The 17,124-nt window shown below is 40.2% G+C and overlaps 1 protein-coding gene across 6 annotated transcripts in view; it reads right to left on the bottom strand.

The window, feature by feature from the left end:
* Nucleotides 1-17,124, bottom strand: part of PUS10 (pseudouridine synthase 10) — a 79,727-nt gene that overhangs the window by 11,533 nt on the left and 51,070 nt on the right. For 4 of the 6 annotated variants that reach the window (XM_017849083.1, XM_017849086.1, XM_017849082.1 and 1 more), the window contains 9 exons: nucleotides 16,093-16,154; nucleotides 15,710-15,755; nucleotides 13,473-13,537; nucleotides 12,119-12,204; nucleotides 11,055-11,204; nucleotides 3,784-3,840; nucleotides 2,841-2,917; nucleotides 2,692-2,747; nucleotides 1,744-1,861 (listed from right to left, as the gene is read on the bottom strand). In XM_017849083.1, the coding sequence (XP_017704572.1) occupies nucleotides 1,744-1,861; nucleotides 2,692-2,747; nucleotides 2,841-2,917; nucleotides 3,784-3,840; nucleotides 11,055-11,204; nucleotides 12,119-12,204; nucleotides 13,473-13,537; nucleotides 15,710-15,755; nucleotides 16,093-16,154 (717 nt within the window). The remainder of the gene's footprint in view (nucleotides 1-1,743; nucleotides 1,862-2,691; nucleotides 2,748-2,840; nucleotides 2,918-3,783; nucleotides 3,841-11,054; nucleotides 11,205-12,118; nucleotides 12,205-13,472; nucleotides 13,538-15,709; nucleotides 15,756-16,092; nucleotides 16,155-17,124) is intronic. The other 2 variants (XM_017849088.1, XM_017849087.1) reach the window with 1 other exon arrangement.

Here is a 17,124-nt window from a genome sequence, read left to right as displayed (position 1 = left end):
GTTTGTGTGTGCTTAAATCAGCAGTCTCCGACCTTTTTGGTGCCAGGGACCAGTTTCTGGGAAGACTATTTTTCTATGAACTGGGGAAGGAGGGGATGGTTTGGGGATGATTCAAGCTTATTACATTTATTGTGCACTTTATTTCCATTATTATTACATTGTAATATATAATGAAATAATTTTACAGCTCACAATGTAGATTCAGTGGGAGCCCTGAGCTTGTTTTCCTGCAACTGATGGATCATCAGGCATTAGATTTTCATAAGGAGCATGCAACCTAGATCCCTTGCATGTGTCATTTCCAACAGGGTTCACGCTTTTATAAGAATCTAATGCCACCACTGGTCTGACAGGAGACAGAGCTCAGGTGGTAATGTGAGTGATGGGGAGCAGCTGTAAATACAGATGAAGCTTTGCTCTCTCATCCACTGCTCATTTTCTGCTGTGTGGCTAGATTCCTAACTGGTCACCAGCCAGTACCACCAGAGGGTTGAGAACCCCTGGCTTAAATCACAGCATATCATCCTCTCTAGAGTCTATACTTTTATTTTTTTCCTTAGCACTTACCAGAAACATTTTCCTGTGTCAATAAATATTTATCTACCACATAATTTTCAATGGTTGAATAGTAGTAGTCCATTATACAAATAAGTCATTAACATTAAACCAGTTCCTTCTAGTAGGTCATCTAGGTTGTTGCAAAATATTGCCTATTTAAACAATGGTAACTATATGTGTCTCTGTGCCCATGTATGCTCATTCCTTGCATTTGAAAGTAAACTGTTTTTGGCTGGGCACGGTGGCTCACGCCTGTAGTCCCAGCACTTTGGGAGGCTGGGGCAGGGGGATGACAAAGTCAGGAGTTCAAGACCAGACAGGCCAACATGGCGAAACCCCGTCTCTACTAAATATACAAAAATTAACCAGGTGTGGTGGCAGGCACCTGTAATCCCAGCTACACAGAAGGCTGAGGCAGGAGAATCACCTGAACCTGGGAGGTGGAGGTTGCAGTGAGCCAAGATCGTGCCATTGCACTCCAGCCCGGTGACAAGAGCAAGACTCTGTCTCAAAAAAAAAAAAAAAAAAAAAAAAAAAAAAAAAAAAAAAAAAAAAAAAAGCAAGTAAACTATTTATATAAGAAGAGGTGGGGGCAGGTGGTAAGAAGTATGCACGTGAACAGGCAGACACATGCTCAGGTATAGGAAAACTTCACATGTGGCAAAATGCATGTGCTTTACATATATTATCATATGTTTTATTCATGTACTTAATCTCAGCATCAGTTCTATTAGATAAGTGCTATTTTATATGTATTTTTGACAAATGACCAAAGATGATAATAGCATTGCCGAGTTTTTCCTATGTGCCAGGTAGTTCTAAGTGCTTTATCTAATTAAACTCATTTAATTATTTTAACTAATTTTATAGATGAAGAAATTGAAGCAGAAAGAGGTTAAGTAACTTGTCCAAAGCCACACAGCTCAGAAATGCAGATCCAGGATTTGCACCCAGGCAATCCAGTCTTCAGAGTAGGGCTCTTCCCCACTGGCCACACTGCCGTTCCAGCGGCTTAGATGACATGCCCAGCCCTTCAGCTAGTCAGTGGCAGAACCAGGCATGGAACCTAGGTCTTGCTGACCCCAAAGCCCATGCCCTGTGACTTGCTAGTAATAAATTAGAAGACAATGGGATCTTTGATAGGCAACAGAAAATGAAATAAAAGAACAAGCACACTTAAACTACCTTTATGTCATTTAGGAATTCAATGTCTGTCTTCTGGATCGCTTTATCTGTCCATATTAAGGCACTGTAGGTCTTTGTCTTTTCTTCTTCACCTTCTTTCATATGTCCTATTGCCTCTCTAAACAAGAACAATTTTTAAAAGCTTGTCCGAATAAATAAAATGCAAACAGACCTTACCCCAAATTAACCTTTCTTTAAAAATAATTCTAATAAGATATAATTTACATATAATTTCTGAGTTTTAACTGTACAATTGAATGATTTTTAGTATGTTTTCAGAGTTGTGCAGCTATTACCACAATCTAGTTTTAGAAACTTTCAACACCCCAAAAAAGAAACTTTGTACCCATTAATGTCACTTCCCATTATTATTCTCCTCAAGCCCTAGACAACCATTAACTGACTTTCTATCTCTATAGATTTACCTATTCTGAACATTTCATATAATGAAATCATACAGTACGTGGTGCTTGGTGACTGGCTACTTTCATTTCATAATGTTTTCAAGGTTCATCCAGGTTGCAGCATGTATCAGTACTTCATTCCTTTTTATTACCAAGTAATATTCCATTGTATGGATATATCACATTTTGTTTATTCATAGACACTTGGGTAGTTTCTACTTCTTTGCTATTGTGAATAATGTCACTAGGAATATCACGTACAAGTCTTTGTGTGGATGTTTGTTTTCATTTCTCTTGCATATATAATATCTAGAAATGGTTAAGATTTGTATTTCCCCAATGACTAATTATGTTGAGCATTTTTTCATACATTAATTGGCTATTCCTATATCCTCCTTGCAGAAATGTCTACTTAATCATTTCCCCACTTTTAGTTGGGTTGTTAAGAGTTCTTTATATATTCTGGATGCAATTCCCTTATCAAGATATATGACCTGCAACTAAAACATCCCTTTGAAATCGTCTCCAGTGAGCCTACTCTTACCTTGTGACAAGCTGCAAGTCACGTACTTGGATTTTGTTAGATGAGTTATTAATTTTCTGTAGTAGCAGAAAAAGAAAAACAATTAGCAAGTCTAGCTCAGTTACAGAATTGCAGAAACATGACGATTTCCATGTCATGAAGTGGTTTACCTGCTGAAGTTCCTTAATTTCTTGTGAAGTGAAATGTACTCTATGAGGATTCACCAGCTCAATTGCAAAGGGCCTTCCTGGCAGCACACACCCCGTCATGAAACAGAAACGTGTTGATGGAGTTAACATTTGGGCTAATGCAAGAGGGTTAGGAGGTGTGAAAAATGGGTTGAGCTCTAGAGGACTGAAAGTTTAGTGACATGACTACATCTGAGGGAGGGAAGAATGTGTGAGAAGAATCAAGGGGCTTTTTGTGGGGGCAGAAGGGCTGCTAAACCCCAGCACAGGCAGTATGTGAAAATGACTGCTTTCCCAAAGGCCCATGAACAAGCCTGTGTTAATTACAAAACACAGTTCAAATAACTGCTAATTAACTTAGTTACACTAATGTAAAGTTGTCACATGCAGCAATGCCCTGTTGAAATCCATCCTCCTAGCCTGATCCACTAGTGAAATGGAAAAGCTTTGGTTCCATGAGAGGAAGGAACTATAAGTCTCAAACAGTTGAGGATTAAATGTCATCATCTTTCTGATAATGCAGCAGGGTAAAATGAGAGACATGAAGGTTAAGACAGCAGAATCACTTTTTAAATGAAGATGTACATTTTGAAAACTGTACTGGTCCTTCTGAAATGTTATTAAATGAAAAAATTAATAATCAAACTTTTGGAAAAAAAATCAGGCACCTCTTTGTTCATGCACACACAAGTCCCTTATAACCTACAGGTATGCAATCAGGATGGCCTCTGAAGAAATGATTCCTGTTAAGGTGTATTTCATATAATTCATAAAGGGGCCTCCATAATCCACAAAGCTTCCTCCCTTGGAGAAGCTCTCGACCTTGCTCACTTTGTTTTTCACTGAGTGACTACTAAGCCTGCTGTCTAGAAAGGATGAATATCAGAAAGTTAGTTCTAATCAGGTGATGCTGTTGCAGTCTTACCATTTCCTAATGTTCTCACATCTACATCTTCTCTTCCAGAGGATGAAAAATTAAAACCTTTGAAAAGCAGATAAAGAAAAAAAAATTAGAGACATCATAGCCCTAAGATATTCATTCCCAACCTTTGGTAGAAACCCAATTGAAGGTCTTGAACAATCTACAGGAGAATCCCCCGGGAGAGTCATCGCCCCACCTCTAATATCAATCTCTACTAAAAATAGTAATGCTAATAGTAAACACCATTTATTGAGAACTTATTATATGCTAGGCATTGGACTAAAAATTTTATATATATGATTTAAATTTTATTATTATTTTTTTAGAAATCTTACTCTGTCACCCAGGCTGGAGCGCAGTACCATGATCATGGCCGACTGCAACCTCAAACTCCTGGGCCCAATCAATCCTCTTGTCTCAGCCTCCCAAGTAGCTAGGATCACAAGTGCACACCAGCACACCCGGCTAATTTTTTAGTTTTTGTAGAGATGAGGTCTTGCTTTATTGCCCAGGCTGGTCTTTAACTCCTGAATTCAAGCTATTCTCCTGCTTTGGCCTACCAAAGCACCGGAATTACAGGTGTGAGCCACTGCACCTGGACCATGTACTATTTAATCCTTATTATAACCTTATAAAGTAAGTACAAAATAAAAGAACACTAAGCTTCAGAAAAGTTAGGTAATGTTCCCAAGGTCACACAAGTAAATGGCAGAGCTAGGTGTTGCTGATGTTAAAATCTGACCTTAACTACCATCCCATGGGAAAGCCAAGGCAGAGTCCTGTTTGGAAGAAGAGCCCACCACCCCTCTGGCCATAAGCCTATGGTAAAAACTCTACCATCTTTCTTTTTTTCCTTAAAACAGAACCAAGTAAAAACATTCATTATTTAAGAATTAAACTCCATGAAAGAAAAGGAGGGAAAAAAAGGTTTGACTCTAAAAGCAAATTCATTATATATGTCATCAAACCAAAGCTGGAACTGTGATAAAACCAGTGTATGCTCTATCATAAGTAGATCATCACAGACTAAAAGCTGCAAATATTGGAAGAGGAAAATTGTTTTTTGTTTTGTTTTTTTTTTTTTCAAAAGGCAAAGGGCTTATACAACAACGTTTTTAGACACAGAACTAGGCCAGGCAGGAAGTAGGAGTCTGTGAACCACTAAGTCCCAAAAAACTCTCCATTCTGTGTTTACACTCCAGTGTGAAGTTACTAATAAATCCATAGGAACATCAGTATCTTCTAATCAGAGTCAACAGACTCAACTTGTAGTGCTAACAACAGATGGATTGCCATAGCTCAGTGATGAATTCAAAAAGGGCATCTGGGAAGCCGAAGATGCAGACTCCTTGGGGCTACGATTTGATTTATACCTGTCCACCCCTGTCTCCCTGTCACCCCTGTCAGGAAAACAGGGGGTCCACAGTGACTGAACAGGAACCTGTGACTGGCAGGGGTGAAGGGAATGAACAGGACTCAAAGAGATAAGTCTACTAGTTACTGAAGGAGCAGAAATCTTAAATTCATAAGTCAGCCATAAAACTTCCCACAAATTCCAGCCCATCAGTAAGAAAGAGGTGTAGAAAGCTAGGCCCTTGAGAAGGCCACAAAAGCATTTGATCCAGACTAAAGGAGAAGGCATATTTACTGATCTTTTAGAAAAATGTTTCAAACCAGGCTGGGCACGGTGACTCATGCCTGTAATCCCAGCACTTTGGGAGGCTGAGGCGGGTGGATCATGAGGTCAGGAGATCGAGACCATCCTGGCTAACATGGTGAAACCCGTCTCTATTAAAAATACAAAAAAATTAGCTGGGTGTGGTGGCACGTGCCTGTAGTCCCAGCTACTCAGGAGGCTGAGGCAGGAGAATGGCGTGAACCCGGAAGGTGGAGTTTGCAGTCAGCCAAGATCGTGCCACTACACTCCAGCCTGGGTGACAGGGCGAGACTCCGTCTCAAAAAAAAAAAAAAAAAAGAAAAATGTTTCAAACCTGAAAATTAAGGAAACATCCTTGGACCTCAGAGTGAGAGAAACTTGCGGGGGGCAAACCTGAAAACTTACTAGTGTGCAATTATAAATGGCAGCTGACAAAAAAGGAAAAGAAGCCACTCCCTTAAGTATTAGAAAATACATGCTTAAAACTTAGTTGAGTTTTTTAAACTCACATTGTGCCTTGTCTCATTCCCCTAAAAACCAAAATCAAGGGCAAGAATGATCAGGAACTATAAGGGATTCAGCTAATCTGCAGTGGTCCTCGTACTTGGGACAGACAGACAATGGGACCAAAAGATGGGCAGAGGCCAGACAATGAAGGACCCAGAATATCCAGGTAAGTGGACTTCATCCTGTAGCTAGCCATTGACCAGCTTTTAGCAGGGAACTGACATGGAAAATATTTTTTCAATAAGTGAATTAATAAATATATTAGGAGAAGATTTCTTAGACATACGGATTTCTGAGAACATGTCAAAATTATTACTCATTAGGGAATTAACAAGTAAATAATAAGACATGCAGTCTGAAGTGACTGAGAAACAAGTTTGTATATCTCACATAGGGGAAGGGATGTTTATATAGGTAGCCACACTGCTCCATGCAATACTGGCTCAGTTTATAGAACTTTAACACTTAGGAGTACCACAGTTAGAACCATCTTCCCAGAGTTGTCAGATGTGAACCACTAATCAATAATAAGTAATATATCTGAGAAGGACAGGTTCAGCAAATTGATGTTATCAATCAGAGATTTCTTTTTTTTTGTTTGTTTGTTTTTTTTGTTGTTGTTGTTTGTTTTGAGACGGAGTCTCGCTCCATCGCCCAGGTTGGAGTGTAGTGGCCGGATCTCAGCTCACTGCAAGCTCCGCCTTCCGGGTTTACACCATTCTCCTGCCTCAGCCTCCCAAGTAGCTGGGACTACAGGCGCCCGCCACCTTGCCCGGCTAGTTTTTTGTATTTTTTTAGTAGAGACGGGGTTTCACCGTGTTAGCCAGGATGGTCTCGATCTCCTGACCTCGTGATCCGCCCGTCTCGGCCTCCCAAAGTGCTGGGATTACAGGCTTGAGCCACCGCGCCCGGCCATCAATCAGAGATTTCAAACAACAAGATTTTATCTCCTGACAGGGAGCCAGTTAGCACTGAGGCCCAGAGGTCTGCTTTTTCTCAGGGGGCTCTCAATAAATTATGTCAGGACACATTTACAGCTATCAAGCATGCAATATTATTCTTTTCAGTTTGGGGATAATTTTCCCCCCATCAAATGGAAAATGACAACAAACCACCTTCATTAAAAATTGTAAGGGGTAAACACAACTGTTTCAGAGTCAGTCCTCCAGCAGCCCTAGAGATAACAGGGTCTTCCCTGGGGCCCAAATAGAACTGAAACTTTCTTGAATCTTCTTAAAGAAAAGGAGTAAGGTGGCATAAGGGAAATGGCTGTGCTTTAGTCAAGAGTAGGCTGAGGTGGCCTTCCGGCACAGCATGACTGAGTGGGTTTAGAGTGCAGGTGCACAACCCCACTCACTATGTAACCATGCCACGTGAGGCACATTAGGTGCCCACTCACATGAGCTACTGCTTGGCTCGGTACCACTATTTTCTGTAAAATGTATAACTACCCTGCTGACGCTGTACATACTGTTCATACTGGGGCTTGTGCCCAGAGACAGAGAATAAAGCCATGTTGAAACTCCCTACGATTCCTTGAGTGTTCTTTCAGCTGCCCACCACTCATCCACCCACTGCCCTCGGTCCTCTGCTTGGGCTGGAACCCGACACTTGGTGTTGCACGTGATGTAGCAGGATACTGAGATTTAGAAGCAACAACACCCCTCTTGCCTGAGATTGGGATGATGTGGCTGAGACTGCCTTCCTAGCAGCCAAGCTGGTTATTCAGCAGGTACAAGCCCTTTGGGTTCACATGCTCCAACTGCATTGTGGACTGGGCCCACACCTGTGCTGAGGTGACCAATGTTTCCAACTGTTGGATCTGTACCGCCCTTCCAGCAGCAGCTATGGATGGTTTGCCCTGGCACATATATCCCACATCTGTAGAGAAGTGAACAGGGTGGGACTAACTGTTGGATCTGTACCGCCCTTCCAGCAGCAGCTATGGATGGTTTGCCCTGGCACATATATCCCACATCTGTAGAGAAGTGAACATGGTTGGAGACTTGAGGTCCCACGGCTGACACCTGGAACACAATGCACAAGCTTTGGACAAAGGATGCTGCAAGACCCATGGCATGCTTGCCCCCTGGCTGGCCCATGGCATTTATGATGGATGGAGCTGGTTAGTGGGGGAACATGTAGTATCCCCAGCCCAGGCACTGTGGTGCATAGAGCAACATTGGGGTAATACCACTGTGGGATGGCTACCCATCATGGTCTGTATAAACATAACACAATGTTGTACCTTTATCCCGGATAATCAGCAGAACATACAAGCAGCCCTGCAAGGGGTCTCACAGGAGATTAAGACAGTCGAGGGCTTTACTGATGACCCCCTGCGGAGATGGTGGGCATCCCCAGGCTCTGGCCTATGCTGGGCCCTAATAGACATAAGTAGCATAGTTGAGATCCTAGTAGTGATCTGTTGCTCTCTGTATTGTTGTTGTGGATTATGGATTCAGGGCTCTGCCCTATGGGCATGTGTCCCTGCCCAGAGGACACTCTTAGCCTGGGGGGTGGAGTATAAGGGAAATGGCTGTGCTTTAGTCAGGAGTAGATTGAGGCAGCCTTCCAGCACAGCATGACTCAGCAGGTTTGGTGCACAGGCGCGCAACCCCACACATTATGTAACCACACCATGTGAGGCACATTAGGTGATTACTCACATGAACTTGCACTTGGCTTGGAGCCACTGTTGTCTGTAAAAGGTATAACTATCCTGCTGATGTTGTACATATGGCTCATGCCTGGGCTTTTGCCCAGAGAGAGAGAATAAAGCCATGTCCAAAACTCCTTATGACTCCTGAGTGTTCTTTCAGCTACCCGCCACTCATCCACCCACTCCCGTCAGTCTTCAGCTTGGGCTGGAACCTGACAGTTGGTGTGACAGGTGGCCCCAAAAGAATTCAGAAGAAACTTTTGTGCTAAGGCTTTATTTTCATCTCTTCATAATCTGCATGTCTTACATGATAATTCATTTGTAAATACCAAATTAAGTGGGCAAAAAAGCTCATGGCAATAGCCCAGGATCTTTACTGCTAAGATTTTGGAAAATATTAGGGTGCTGGGATACTTTTATTTCCATTCAGTAAACAATTCTTAAAGACCCTTAAAGAAGGTCCACCTATGCGACAGGCAACAAATTATAAGAGAGATGTGGTTTGAAGTGTTTCTCTTTCCTCCTTGCAAGTCAGGGAGCTGGAAGGGTCAGAGCCATGTCTCATCTAGACCATGTGTTTGTCATGATCAAAGCATGCTTATCTTAAGGTCTTTCAGAGAGAAGGATGGATTTCTAGCTGGTCTGTCAAAAAAAGGTTTTCTGGCTGAGTGTGGTGGTTCACATCTGTAATCTCAGCACTTTGGGAGGCTGAGGCAGATGGATTGCTTGAGCTCAGGAGTTTGAGACTAGCCTTGGCAACATGGCAAAACTCCATCTCCACAAAAAATACAAAAAAATTAGCCAGGCATGGTGGTACATGCCTGTAGTCCCAGCTACTTGGGAGGCTGAGGCAGGAGGATTGCTTGAGCTCAGGAGGTAAAGGCTACAGTGAGCCATGATCACACTACTGCACTATAGCCTGGGCAACAAAGTAAGACTCTGTCTCACCAAAAAAAAAAAAAAAAAAAAAGTTTTCTAATTATGCTAGGAGCCTCATTCCAAAGAGTAACATCATTCATGCCCTGCAGTTTTTCCTGACGTGTAACACAATTTCCTGCAATTGAAATCACAAGACTTTATGCTGCCTTTGACCTGATAGGCCTGTTGAGACAAGGAAAACATAAACCTGATGGAACCTGACTCATCCCACGAACCTAGGCTCATTAATACCTAAATTCAAAAACAATACAGCTACCATTCAGTCTTTGTAAAATGGCTGCTGTTGATTTACTTTATCCAGGCCTGAACTTTATTCCAGGACACTTTATAAGTTAAGAGAGAAGCCAAACACTTGCCAGTGATTACTCTTGAAGAAGCACTGGATGTGGAAGATGGGTTTTAATTTCCTCATATTCCCCCAAAGAGGCCAAGGCAGAGGTGTACCAACATCAGGGCTTAGGTGCATTCATTTAAAGTAGTTTCAGTTGTTTTGAATTTCCCCAGGAAAGAACAGTCATTTTTTTACTTTAGTTTTTATTTTCTTAGGCAGAATCTCACTCTTTCACCCAGGCTGGAGTGCAGTAGTCTGATCTCAGCTCACTGCTACCTCCATCTCCTGGGTTCAAGCGATTCGTGCCTCAGTCTTCTAAGTAGCTGGGACTATAGGTGCGCACCACCAGGACTGGCTAATTTTCGTATTTTTAGTAGATACAGGGTCTCACCATGTTGCCCAGGCTGGTCTTGAATTCCTGGCTGCAAGTGATTCGCCCGCCTCAGTCTCCCAGAGTGCTGGGATTGCAGGCACGCGCCACTGCACCCGGCAAAGCAGTCATCTTGAGAGAGGACAGGCAGATATTCTTGAGTGCCTTGGCTGAAATCCAGCCCAGGCCAGTGGCACCCAGAACATGATGATCCCTGTTCACAGGAAGCCTATGGCCAAGAGGCCCAGACTTGGTAGTGATTAACAAAATATAGAAATTTTTCTTGCCACCTCTAAGAACTCTATTCACGAATGTCAGTGTATTAAATATATGGCCGAGTGCAGTGGCTCCTGCCTATAATCCTAGCACTCTGGGAAGCCCAGGCAGGAGGGGCACTTGAGCCCAGGAGTTCAAGACCAGCCTGGGCAACGTAGTGAGAGTCCCATCTCTAAAAATATATTAAAAAATAACCGAGCATGGTGGTGCATACCTGTGGTCCCAGCTACTCAGGACACTGAAATGGGAGGGTTGCTTGAGCCTGGGAGGTTGAGGCTGCACTCCAGCCTGGGTGACAGGGTGAGACCCTCTCTCTCAAAAAAAAGAGAAAAAAATATGAAGATTAGGTCAGGCGGATTGGCTTACGCCTATAATCCCAGGACTTTGGGAGACCAAGGTGGGCAGATCATTTGAGCCCAGAAGGTTAAGGCTGCTGTGAACTGTGATTGTGCTACTGTAATCTAGCCTAGTTGACAAAGAAAGCCCCTATCTCAAAAAAAAGAAATAAAAGTATGAAGATTGTAACACTTACTCTCTGCCTTGAATACTGCCAACAGATGATCTGAAATTAACTCTTCCACTGAAGATTCCAGCTTTCTTTCTCCATCAATTATCCAAGGAGTTTGTGGTAGATTCCTGGAGTATTTATTATACCTTCCTGAGAAAGAAATAGTCAGGCAGCCTGGATGGAATGGAGTAATTAACATAATAGGATAAAAAGAGAAGCAACAACTATAAGGGCCAATATCCCAAGTGCTACGATATAAAACAAGGCCTATCCTTTACCCAACTAACAACTCAATTTGGACACCTGGGACACAGACATGTAGAGAATTAAATAAAAAGGTTTAAAGTAACAAAAAAATAGATGGGTAAATATATGATAAGAATGGTGCATCAAATGAGTTTGAAAGGAATGCTCAATATATTTAATTTGATTGGCTGATTGAACAAATAATATAATATTATTAAAGTACCAAGGATTAAAAAAAAAAAAACAACCAAACTTGCTTTTACACCTGATGAATAAAGCTACAGTAAGGCAGGTAGTTTTCATTGTCCTAGGATAGGATATTATAGTCAGGGCTGAAGAACAATTTCACTTCAGCCATTACTATAAAACAGTTGTAACTTTCAAACAAAAATTTGTCTGCCAGATTACCTTTAGGGAAAGTCAATGAACAATTTCTTTCCAGTGGAAGCCAAGTGTTTAGTCATTTTGGAGATAATAAATTGTTTTTTCAAGTTTGCTTTTATGTTATAAAATAGCCTCTGTCCTGCTGTTTTTCTCCAAACCAGTTTTGGGTCTCTGCATCTACCCATATTTCTAGTTGGCCACCTCTGATGAAAACTATTAAAACCTAGGAAGTGTCATTTCCTTTTGGCATGGCATTTAAAATAACTGATCTCCTAAGTGATCCTTCAGAATGCCCACAAAACCTAAAATAAGTTTGGCTATTGATTCTACTTCTCAAGAGAGTAAACTTATTAGAATCTAATAACAGCAATAAGAATAAAATAGAACAGGAGTCAGTTGAGTTTTCAGAAAGGAGAGTACGTTCACAGTGTATGTATATTCTAGACTAAATATTTTACCAGCCACAAAAACAGCACCATGAGCACATTCAATTTCAAGAACAGTGCATACAGCCTTTGGTGAGTTTGGAGGACAAGGAAACTGCCTGCAAAACAAAATAAATTTTATAGCTATTTTCCAGACATAATATTGAATCACAAAACTTAGATGAATCAGCATCGTCTGAGACATACACAGAGCCCAAGTCTCTTGCTAACTTTTAGTTTCAGAACAATAAAGGTCTTGCAGGCCTGTAGAGTAACAATTTTAACATATGAGAGTGGCAGTAAGTAAATAAGGGCTCTGCTGCTACCTTTCACCCTCGGGAGGCCTTATCTTCCTAGGCAAAAACTGCAATTACTTTTGCACCAACCTAATACTTTCCTATAGTCTCAAGATTTGAGGGAAAAATCCATACAAAGGACGTGGAAGCCCCGTCAGGCTCTTTAACCATTTTGCTGTCCATGGTCATGTGCAGTTTACTGCTGACTCTACCCCCCTTATCACATCATTGTTTGAAATGTATTGAAGAATCTTCTGGAAAGAAAACTACAGTAATATTTTATTTAATAAAATGAACGTACCGAGAATTAAAATGTAAGGTTTACTGCACTTATTTTATTTTACCATATTTTAACAAGTGAGGAAACTCATGAGCCTTCCTCTCCCTTTTCTGGAGATGAACGATACTAGGAAATACAGGACTAAGGATGTAATGGGCGTAGCACTGGGCTAGAATGTCAGGAAATCTGGCTCCAGGTCTACTCTATTACTAGCTTAGGCAAGTCAACTCCCTCTTTGGACACAATACCCTCTTCTAAAAGATCAAGAAGTTAGACCTAATTAGGCTGGGCACAGTGGCTCACGCCTGTAATCCCAGCACTTTGGGAGGGCGAGGCGGTTGGATCACCTGAGGTCAGGAGTTCAAGACCAGCCTGGCCAACATGGCGAAACCCTGTCTCTACTAAAAATACAAAAAATTAGCTGGGCAGTGGTGGTGCATGCCTATAATCCCAGCTACTTGGGAGGCTGAGGCAGAAGAATCACTAGAACCCAAGAGGCAGAGGTTGCAGTGAGCCGAGATTGCTCCACTGTACTCCAGCCTGGGCAACAAAGGTGAAACTCCATCTCAAAAAATAAATAAATATATATTTTTTAAAAAAGACGTTAGACTTGATACTAATTTGACAAACATTTACTGAACACCACTATATGCCAGGTACTGAATCAGGGGTTGGAGAGATGACAACGACTAAGACACAATCCTAGCCCCTGAAATATATCATTTTGTTTCAGAGATAATCCAGCTTATCTCTAACATTCCCTTTATTCTAAAATTTCATGATGCTTCTTTGTTTCTATACTTCTACTTACTTAAGGAAATCCTCTTCTTTTATCTTATTCAAGGCTTTCATAACTGCCATTCTAGTGAATACAGACTATATAGGGTAAAACGAGAAGAAAAGACATTTTATTATCCAGACAAGAAAACGTCAGATGTGAAACACAGAACATGGTTGGAGAAATTGTATCATTTCATTATATCATTTCATATACTTAACATGGAGAAATACTTAAGCTTTTTAAGAAAATAAATAAAACTTAAGCATTCATGTCAGTTCTGCAACTGGCATACCTCTGTAACCCTTCTCTTTAATCTGGTCTATGTCTATAATAACAGGTAGATCTAGCAGAACAGGTCTTCTTCACCACACTGTCCCACTTCTCTCAAATTATGATATAATTCAAATACAAAAAAATGATGACATTGTAGGAAGTGTGATTTAATTTTTTTTCCCTTGACTTCAACAGGAATTTAGATTGATTCAGCTACCTTTTCTTTCCTACATCCCTTCAGAGGTCACAGTATATAATTTAGGAGTTGGCTGCCAGGGTAAGGGGTAAAGCAGAGTCAACCCGCCGGCCCTGGCATCTAGCAACTCAGTCTCACTCACCAGCCACAGAATAAGCAAATCCACTGTACTGAACAGAAGGGCATCTACAACAAATGTTCCACTTGGATTTTTTAAGATAAGAAAAGCCAAACTGCATGCTAGATATACTAGAACTAATTAGTGCATATATACATGGCTTACTATGATAAATCACAATGATTTCTTCTGTTATGAGAAATCACATTTGACTGAAAAGGATTACAATGTAGGCAGCTCAACAGTTTATCACCAGTCAAAGGAATGATTTTTTCAAAATCATATTCTAGGGACCACTATGGCATTCTACAAGATACCATAGGGTTACAACTGAAATTAAGTGCCTGTTTGATAAGATAGGAAATCTTAGGACTGAAAAAAGTCTCAAAAGGTCATTCAATTTGCTCCCAGGCATGAGGCAAGCAAACTATACTTGAGTCTACAACTCCCACTGGCCAAATGGTGTGATGTCTATGATGCTTTAACAAAAATCTCTTAATCCTATTACTTGATGCCTATTATTATATTTCCTCAAGGGTAAATAAAATAAAACTAGGTCTTCAATATAGATACATCTTACAGGTTATTTGGGCAGAACTTCCCAACTGGCATGGCAAAGCAGTGGACTATGGTTGTGCCAAGATGTTGATCTCTTTAGTTCAGAAGGGCTGCTGGGCAGGGCCTCAGACAGTGGAAACCCCAGTCCTATTGCTGCCAATCTGAAGCAACTCCATCCTGTTACGCTCAGGGTGCTGAACAAACATGGTAATATTTTAGATGTGCCATGATAAGAGAAAAGTAGGGAGGCGCTGCTTTCGGCTTGGTCGGCATTTCTAATTATTTCTGCACAGGGCATTAGGCAAATGTTACAAACTTCTTTCCCCCAGTTCTAAAAGGCCCAGCAATTAGTCAAAGCAAGAGGCAAAGCCAACAGATGTATATTTGACAATGAGCTTATGTTCTTTTTAACAATCGCAGCAACAAAATGAATGTAAGAAAAACTGTAGGAATGCCTAAGTCTGTGTACGAAACCACCTACGAAACTGACGCATGAAAGATGACCAATATCACACCACATCATTCTATCCTGACATGATACGAGCTAAGAGTGTATGTTAACTAACTTGTCCATTAACACGAAGATTAGCTAACATTAAGATGATAAGGAAGAGTTTGAATAAAACACCCTTTTTGCAAATGTAGCCAGAAAGAGGCCATGTTAATTCAGGACTGTCCTAAATAAAATAACTTACTTTGGATTATATATTCTAAACCTCAATTTCTGGAAAATGGATATCAGCTGAAAGTTTGGAATGCCACTGACACTTACCATTGATTTTCCCAGATGATGTAATTTGGGGTATTAAAATCTAAATGTCGAATTTAATAAGTAATAGTAGTATCACCGAAACATTGATTCTAAATTTAACACCGTCAGGGGAACAATCCAGACACTGATACAAACATGAGGATGTTTGTGTGATACAACTTCCTAGCCAGAGGTGAAGGTTGAAAAAGTTGAAAAAAAAAAAATTAATGTAGCAAATGGAAATATTTAAAGACTGATTCTTAGTATAATAGAGTTGCCATGTTTCTAATGCATATCCTTTTTGTTGGAAATTTGAATATTCAGCTCAGACAAAACTCACTCAAGAGTAAGAAGCAGGAACCTTTCCTTACCTGTTTGTTTTTGGCTGGCTTAAAACAATCTGGGCATATCGCAGCTCTAAAATAAAATTCAAGTTAATATAAAAGGTTGAGTTTATTTTGGGGTAGATATAATTCAAATATATTTCGTACAAAATGGCTGCTAAACTCAGGACATCAGGAGCAGACAAAATGAATCCCTGTAGGAGCTACGTCGGTTTGCCCAGGAACCTATGTTCAAGGACACATTTTATTTTATTTTTTGAGGGCACATTTTAAACCTACTAAGACATAACAAGTTCTGAAATGCTTATTAGGAAGCATTTCCTATGCTTATGAGAAGCAATACTATTTTCATGAAAACCAAACAGCATTAACAATTTTACACCATTGACGTTGTTTACATGGCAACTTACAGGAAGTGGCAATCCTCAACTGTTTCTGGGTGAGCAAAGACCACACTCACTTCAAACAAGCTCTAAAAATTATAAAGACAGTTTAAAAATGAGCAAAAGGAAACTAACATCTAATAACTTATGAACGGAAATAGAAATTAATTCTCAAAGATTGGCTCAGAAAAGAATGACCAGAAAAACTGGAAATACTACTGCTCTCAAATCAACTTGTTCACAGGGCAGCTGTAAAGGAAATGGTTTTTGTTTTTTTTTTAACTTCTACAACTCAGTCGTTAGTGATCCTACCAAAAAAGTTTTAAAATAAATTTGTATGCTTTTTGGACAAATGTGTAAATTAGGTGTGAAGATGAATGAAAATTTACAGAATTGAAAATAAATAACAATGTAAAGAAATGAAGAATTATTCTGCCAATACTATGATTTAAATTATTAGCAAGGCAAAAAACATACTATTCAGATCCTAAAAACCGTATGAAGCTCCTTTTTAAAGTGCTCAAACGTCTTAATGTATTTTAAATTTTTTTGTTTTATTTCAAAAATTATACACTTAAATCATAAAATGATCAAATACAAGATAGTTTTTCAATCCCACTCTGCTGAAGCAGAACCATTAACAACTTGATGTTTTTTCTAGGCATTTTTGTGAATATAAATGTATACGTATTATGTTTTAAGACATGCTGTTGGAAAATCGCTTTAATATTATATCATGGAAATCTTTTCAACTCTAGGGACTGTCAGACATTTAAGCTATAGAAAATTTTTCTGTAACAACAACAACAACAATGCTACAGTGAACATCCTTGTACACCAAAAAAGCATGATTTTATACTTTTACCTCCATGGAGAATACACAAAATTCCATATGGGGGAAGGGTGGCGGGGCGGGGGTTGGAGGGAATAGCTAAAAATGCCATACTATGTTACAATTTTGTCTTTATATTTACTGAGTTCATTGGATAGTTAGTAGACCTATTAGCTACTCTGGAATCACAATAATGAATAGCTGTTTTGTTTTTTTTTTTTTTTTTT

The sequence above is a fragment of the Rhinopithecus bieti genome, unplaced genomic scaffold (genome assembly GCF_001698545.2).
Source record: "Rhinopithecus bieti isolate Rb0 unplaced genomic scaffold, ASM169854v2 scaffold_30775, whole genome shotgun sequence".
NCBI lineage: Eukaryota > Metazoa > Chordata > Mammalia > Primates > Cercopithecidae > Rhinopithecus > Rhinopithecus bieti.
Note: the sequence above shows the minus strand (reverse complement) of the source record. Positions and strands in the feature narration are given on the sequence as shown.